The sequence below is a fragment of the Diachasma alloeum genome, unplaced genomic scaffold (genome assembly GCF_001412515.2).
Source record: "Diachasma alloeum isolate Michigan unplaced genomic scaffold, Dall2.0 Dall_scaffold_01341, whole genome shotgun sequence".
Classification (NCBI taxonomy): Eukaryota; Metazoa; Arthropoda; class Insecta; order Hymenoptera; family Braconidae; genus Diachasma; species Diachasma alloeum.
In genome coordinates, this window is record NW_021681444.1 from 1,078 (window position 1) to 8,657 (window position 7,580).

The following is a 7,580-nucleotide window of genomic DNA, read 5'->3' on the forward strand; positions in this document are numbered from 1 at the left end:
CAGGGTTGGGCAAGTAAATTACCTTAGGTAAATTACGTGGTTTTTGACCGGTCATAAAGTAGGTAAATTACCCGGGCGAGTTGTCGGCTTTTTGACCTGTCAAAAACCTATGTGGCGCCATCTATTAGCACCTTGGGGAACCGGGAGATTTTTACCGAGAATACCGCCTGTCAGAGTTACAAGGGTCAAAATTCGAAAAAATCATACCCACTGAGGTTATGCCTCGCGAGGGTCAATCGTCGCAAAGGTCATACCTCGCAAGGGTCAAACGTGACAATCATAACTTGCGAGGGTCAAACGTCACAATCATAACTTGCGAGCGTCAAATGATCATAAGCTGTTGCAACAAAGACCAAACGGAATAGTTTCAGATTATTTTTTCTTAATTCATGATCGTTCCACCCTTGTCATTGTTCTGCCTACAGGAGAGAAGTTGAAAAATCACAAGAGTAAAAATTAAGACGCAGGCAAGCAGGAAAATCACAAACGATCAAGAAACAATCACAAAGTAGGTAAATCATAAGGGTCAATCAGGATAACTAGGCCGTGACCTGTTTGACCCTTGCGAACCTACTTGCTTTTTTTGTTTAAACTTTATGACCGTTGGAACCTTGTAATTGTACCGCCTGGCGTCCCCCGTTGACCCTCTTATTAGTTTCATCCTCCAGATTAAAGGATTGCTTCCATTGTTTGACCCTTGCGACGTTTGACCCTAAGAAAGCATAACCCTTGCGATGTTTAACCTTCGCGAGGATAACCCTCGTGATCGTTTGATCTTGACGATTTCGGGCCGATGTGCCTCTCACTTTTGACCCTTGTGACTTTTTAGCTTAGCTTCCTTGTAAAGAGCTTTCTGACACTTTTTGACATTTTTGACGCCCCAGAGGTAAATTACCGGTATTTGACAATGTCACGTCATAAACTTCCATCTGCGAGATATGCCCAACCCTGCTGAGTGGTCAAAATATCCGAATATTGTATAGTAAGTGTTGATTGTGCCAAGGCATTTGAATTGGATGAACACTATAGTGGATGAATGGTGAATTGCACAGGGGAGAGGGAAAATGGGTTTCCAAAGGAATAAGAATATGAAAATAACTGTTTGGTTTTTCAGATGAACTGACGAATAGACCGTTCCATAAAATCCCCGACAAGCAGATATCTTGGAGAGTGTAGACATGGAGCTGATTATTGTAAGAGTTTAATATTAATGGACTTTCGAAAAACATGTGCATTGATTTCTCACTCTATAACGCAAAGGTTCGTTCGACAAAACCACAGAATTATGATATATATACTACTTATTTACTTTGTCTTGACATATTATCTACCCATTATATCAAAAGATACTGGCTTTCGCTGTTTTGTTAGTTACGAGGAACATAGATATATTATGACTTCGAAGGTAACAGGTCTCATGAAAAACATGAACAAATAAGTACATGTTATGGTTGATAGTCGCGTGACCCATTCCGTGAGTGCCATAATCCGAGGAAGGTGAAATGCATTTTTATTGGAAGCCCTGGGGTGATTTTTCGAAAGGGCTTGGAAATGGAACGAATGTATGAATTGTAAGAATACCCGCTGACTGGATGAGGGAAATCGCTGACAATAAGTGAACTACCTGTGGATGTCATGAAGATATAATAGGTTTCTCTTTAGGATCAAAGGAATCTGCCTGACTGACAATGTTTTCGTCTTTACCGACTGCAATAGGTTTTCTTTTATCCTTAACTTTCTGCATTACTTACCTTAAATTTTTGATTGATCGATTATTATTTCTTTCCAATGAAAACAAAAAACAAATAGACAGTGTGTGATTAATGTATTCAATAAATTCTCTTTAAAAATAACAATAGTGATTTTTAATCACTTGTAGTTTTTACAACTAAAGTACTAGTCAGAAGTCTCTGCAGTAGACCAACTTCCCCAACGTTACTCGTCCTTCTTCACCTTTTTCAGGCATCAGGCGTTCATTGGTTGCCAACAATCATCAACTTCACTATGTTATTGACAGGACCATAAATGGTGTTTTCCACAATGCGAAACTCAATATGAAAACTCTCTTCATACATCTATGTCCATTTCATGGAATTCCGTACACACGGTATAACATGTACTGCATGCAAGGACATAATTGTGTTGGGCTACCAAATTTCGAATTTTCGGGAAGCATTGGACACACGTGTGCCAATGCCAACACGGTAAAGATATATATTTAGCTGCTTGGGCTGCCTTGCAGAATAAACATCGATGAATATCTAGTGGCCGCACTACAAACATTATAATGAGAATGATTAATGTCTCAATCGATTTCACTGATATTAACATATAATAGGTTCAATACTTACATGCAATCATGTCACCTCCGTCAATTTGAATTGACTCATCCAATGCAAACCATCGAGGAATGTTGAAAATATCCACTGAAAATGGTTTAAAAAAAAATCATTCACATATCTGAAACTGCAATAAATTAATGGATTACAATTGCTCATACGAACCGAGGTCATCAAATGTTAAAATGTTTGAAAAAATGTCAAGATCTTGAGGACCTGAAATCAGATATTTAGATCCCCCGGCCTACAGGAAGTGACTTGTAGCTGTTAGAAATTTCTCATTATTCAAGACACCATCATCATACAATTCCCAAGCTCTGGCGATGATTGCATCTTGTATCACGTACTGACGAGCTGGAGGATCTCGGACTGCCCGACCCTGATTGAGCGACAAAACCTCGTTTCGGGTAAATTGTTGAATTTGGAGAAGTTTAGCTGATGAAGAGAGAGGAAGTTTGATAGAATTTCACAAAGTCATTAATTCCTTCAGTGGACAGCATAGTTATTAATTTACCCGTGAATTGCCATATTGGCGGATGGACATGCATCCTCACTCTCAAAACCCTATGGTAGGCTTCAAGCGGGTTATTCGTTCGCCTCGTAAATGGGTAAACTGAATAATTTTCGGGTCGTACTGTGTTAAGCCACCATCGTCGATAATATCGGATGAGTTTGTCAAAATAACATATGAGGTCTGCTTCTGTATTTTGGAGGAGTGCCTCGAACGCCAGGGAGTAGGGCCAGGCCCATAATTTTCCGGAAGAAGAGTAAGCCTCGAGGCCAATTTTTCAAGTTTTCAAATTCCTTCTTCCCTCGACACTTTATCATTTTCCTCGTTAAACACTACAAGAACCGGAGACAATCAGTAATTAGTTCATATAGCAGAAGAGTATTAACTAATCTTATTGAACTAAATTCCGCTATGATTATTAAGGCCAACATAAAATAAAAAAATATGAGAAATAAGGATCAAATATATTAACGCCTTCATAGAATCAAAGCAACAGCTATAGGCAACAGTGGTAGTTTTGGATTGTGCGTTGAAGCATGGGTTTGACCGTGTTAAAAACTCATTGTCTATCTCTCGTTTCAATGCACGATGAAAACAGGGACTGTTCCTCATTCTGTCGACCTGTTTCTTATATTTGTTCCTTGTTCCTCGTTGTTTTTTTTGCGCGCCAGCCCTTACCTGGCAGTAGTGAAAAAAACACCGAATTATTCGAGCACGAGGATAGACCATTCTAATCGCTGAGCTCAAAGCTTGCTCAAAGTCAATAGTGAATGTCTTCGGTCTCCAGTGTATCGCTGCAATATTCTTGAAGTACCTCAGCAATGCTAGATATGTCGCAACATTCTTTCGTTCTGTAAGAGCCCATGCTATAGGAAGTACCTAAGGAAATACAAAATTTGGCCAATTAAAAAATCAAATTCGTGATCTTACTCATTCTGGCTGATTCCAATCATAAAACTCAAAATGAGATTTTACAACGCAATAGCATTTCTTATAAAATTGTGGTTTTAGAAACATTTGTATTTTTAATAATGAAATAAAAAATGCAAAACATCAAGATAATACTGAAATTGTTTCCCTACAAAAAACGAACATTAAAGAAACACGAGTGTCTGAGAAGATAAAGTTCGATGCATGCGCGCGCGGGTATACACTAGTCCCCAGAAAAAAAAATATGAAGTTTGAATTTTGAAAATAAGATGCGGATGTTTAAACAATTGAGATTTTGCATGAACCTTCTTTATTGCTGAATATGAAAATTGAATGAAAAATTTTACATGTTTTTTTAAAATATTGAAAAACAATGAACAATGAACAAGTTTTAGGCGATTGAAAACGTCTGCCTTATGACGTCGTGCAAGTCTAAACACTCATATACGAATCAGTGTGACATTATGAGGCAGAGGTTTCTTCAATTGACTATAACTTAGTCAATTTTAATTTTTTTTTATATAAAAAAATACGTATCTAATATTTTTCATCTAATTTTCGTATTTCATCATATTTTCCAATAAACAAATTTCATGCAACAATCCCATTTGCGGCATCAGTAATTATTACCGTATCGTCTATCGTAGCCATTATAATGACTAGTTGGAGAGTTCTTGGACGCCGCGAGCATACTGCGAATGTACCGTCGACGTGGAAATTTTCCACCTGGAGGGAACGCAAATAATTGAGATCTGCAAATACTGCTACTTTTGAACCAGCATTTGCTCGTAGGCAAGTCACTGAGATATCACCTCCATCGTAGCGAGTGTATTTCTCTCTCCAAGCTTCACTGTTTATCAGATTGACGTACTCGTCCAACGAGGTTGGTAATCGTGGAACTAATTTTTTACGCCACATTTTCATTTTCCTCCTCATAGCGGGATAGGGGCGGAGGATATTTCCTCGCACATGCCTAAAAAAAAGGCAAATGTAATTTAGGTCTCCATGCGGCAATCAGATGTTTATAATTATCATAAGATATTCCCCATAGTACGATGAAATAGTAGGAATTTCTGTATCTTTATGCCTGTTTACCCTATTATTAGTATTATTGTTCTATCCTGCAAAGTGTTCTTCTCGACAAAAATAATTAATTATATTCTCTCGGATTCCAAGAGAAATTGAAGCTTTTCAGATCTTCTCAACAAAGTCACAAGACGACATTTTGACTCTCAAAATATTTTGTTGACTAATTTCATGTGGATTGATTTGGGAATATTATGAAATTCAGGGATTTAATTTTGATGGGACGATGTTCAACATGGGCAATGAATTGACTGATCTTGATGAGGAGTATTTGTACACCCCCATCTTAATTTCACTGATGAAGAGTTGCTGATGCTGATAAATATGCACGAATTCCTGGACGACGACGCAGTGGTGGAGAACTGTGATATTCCACTGTCAGTTGGGATACACTTTGAGAAAATTAAAGAGAGGCCCTAACGGACCGAGGTGAGAGCGCGGTGAGAGTTGGTTGAGAGAGTCAATTTGTTCCACGAGTTGAGAGAATATTTGAGAGTTAGGTGAGAGATGGAGTTACGGCGCTTATTGTCCATAAAATTGATGATTAATGTAATGAATAATTAAGTTAATAAATAATTGATTCCATTGATGATGATTTTGATTTAATTTGATATTTTTAAATCGATAATTATTGTTTATAGGGCTCCCTCTCAACTCTCAATATTTTTGGGAGTTGAGAGTTGATTTTCAGAATAATTCCATTTGTCAATTGTTTATAGGGCTCTCTCTCAACTCTCACCTTCCGCGTGATTGAGAGTTGAGTTTCGGGACCTCTCCGGCACTCTCTGTCAACTCTCAATATTTTTGGGAGTTGAGAGTTGATTTTCAAAATAATTTTATTTTTACAATTGTTTATACGGCTCTCTCTCAACTCTCATTTTCCGCGTGATTGAGAGTTGAGTTTCGGGATCTCTCCGGCACTCTCTCACAACTCTCAATATTTTTGGGAGTTGAGAGTTGATTTTCAGAATAATTTGATTTTTACAATTGTTTATAGGGCTTTCTCTCAACTCTCATTTTCCGCGTGATTGAGAGTTGATTTTTGAGGTTTCTCCGGCACTCTCCCCCAACTCTCAATGTTTTGAAGGGTTGAGAGTTGATTTTCAGAATGATTTTATTTTCAATAGTTTATAGGGCTCTCTCGCAACTCTCACTTTCCGCGTGATTGAGAGTTGAGTTTCGGGGTTTCTTCGGCACTCTCTCTCAGCTCTCAATATTCATGGAAGTTGAGAGTTGATTTTCAGAAGGATTTTATTTTCAATTGTTTATAGGGCTCTCTCTCAACTCTCACTTTCCGCATGATTGAGAGTTGCGTTTGGGGGTTTTCCGACACTCTCTCTCAACTATCAATACTTTTGGGAGTTGAGAGTTGATTTTCAGGATAATTTTATTTTTCAATTGCTTATAGGGCTCTCTCTCAATTCTCCTTTTTCGGATGATTGAGAGTTGAGTTGTGAATTCTCTCCACAACTCTCTCAACTCTCAACTTTTTAAGGATTGGGAATAGATTCTTGGAATAATTGTTCTTTGTTCATTTGTTCTGGTAATATGGCTCCTCTCAACTCTCAATTTTAAAAAAATTCATAATAGATTATTAACGTCATTTTTTTGCTTCGTTTTTTATATTTATAGGACTATCTCTCAGCTCTNTGACTGATCTTGATGAGGAGTATTTGTACACCCCCATCTTAATTTCACTGATGAAGAGTTGCTGATGCTGATAAATATGCACGAATTCCTGGACGACGACGCAGTGGTGGAGAACTGTGATATTCCACTGTCAGTTGGGATACACTTTGAGAAAATTAAAGAGAGGCCCTAACGGACCGAGGTGAGAGCGCGGTGAGAGTTGGTTGAGAGAGTCAATTTGTTCCACGAGTTGAGAGAATATTTGAGAGTTAGGTGAGAGATGGAGTTACGGCGCTTATTGTCCATAAAATTGATGATTAATGTAATGAATAATTAAGTTAATAAATAATTGATTCCATTGATGATGATTTTGATTTAATTTGATATTTTTAAATCGATAATTATTGTTTATAGGGCTCCCTCTCAACTCTCAATATTTTTGGGAGTTGAGAGTTGATTTTCAGAATAATTCCATTTGTCAATTGTTTATAGGGCTCTCTCTCAACTCTCACCTTCCGCGTGATTGAGAGTTGAGTTTCGGGACCTCTCCGGCACTCTCTGTCAACTCTCAATATTTTTGGGAGTTGAGAGTTGATTTTCAAAATAATTTTATTTTTACAATTGTTTATACGGCTCTCTCTCAACTCTCATTTTCCGCGTGATTGAGAGTTGAGTTTCGGGATCTCTCCGGCACTCTCTCACAACTCTCAATATTTTTGGGAGTTGAGAGTTGATTTTCAGAATAATTTGATTTTTACAATTGTTTATAGGGCTTTCTCTCAACTCTCATTTTCCGCGTGATTGAGAGTTGATTTTTGAGGTTTCTCCGGCACTCTCCCCCAACTCTCAATGTTTTGAAGGGTTGAGAGTTGATTTTCAGAATGATTTTATTTTCAATAGTTTATAGGGCTCTCTCGCAACTCTCACTTTCCGCGTGATTGAGAGTTGAGTTTCGGGGTTTCTTCGGCACTCTCTCTCAGCTCTCAATATTCATGGAAGTTGAGAGTTGATTTTCAGAAGGATTTTATTTTCAATTGTTTATAGGGCTCTCTCTCAACTCTCACTTTCCGCATGATTGAGAGTTG

At 37.9% G+C, this 7,580-nt stretch overlaps 1 protein-coding gene across 1 annotated transcript; it reads right to left on the minus strand.

The window, feature by feature from the left end:
* Positions 1-2,583: 2,583 nt before the first annotated feature.
* LOC107046368 lies at positions 2,584-4,704 on the minus strand. Its single transcript, XM_015268967.1, has 3 exons — positions 4,411-4,704; positions 3,529-3,729; positions 2,584-2,718 (listed from the first exon to the last, which is right to left on the minus strand). The coding sequence occupies exons 1-3, from the start codon at positions 4,702-4,704 to the stop codon at positions 2,584-2,586; spliced, it is 630 nt and encodes a 209-aa protein (XP_015124453.1).
* Between the last annotated feature and the right edge of the window lie 2,876 nt (positions 4,705-7,580).

Coding starts and splice junctions, on each gene's coding strand:
- LOC107046368 (XM_015268967.1), bottom strand. CDS start 4,704: ATGAAAATGTGGCGTAAAAAATTAGTTCCACGATTACCAACCTCGTTG. Junction 3,730..4,410: donor TGGCTACGATAGACGATACG/GTAATAATTACT, acceptor GTATTTCCTTAG/GTACTTCCTATAGCATGGGC. Junction 2,719..3,528: donor GTTTTTTTCACTACTGCCAG/GTAAGGGCTGGC, acceptor TCGCTCAATCAG/GGTCGGGCAGTCCGAGATCC.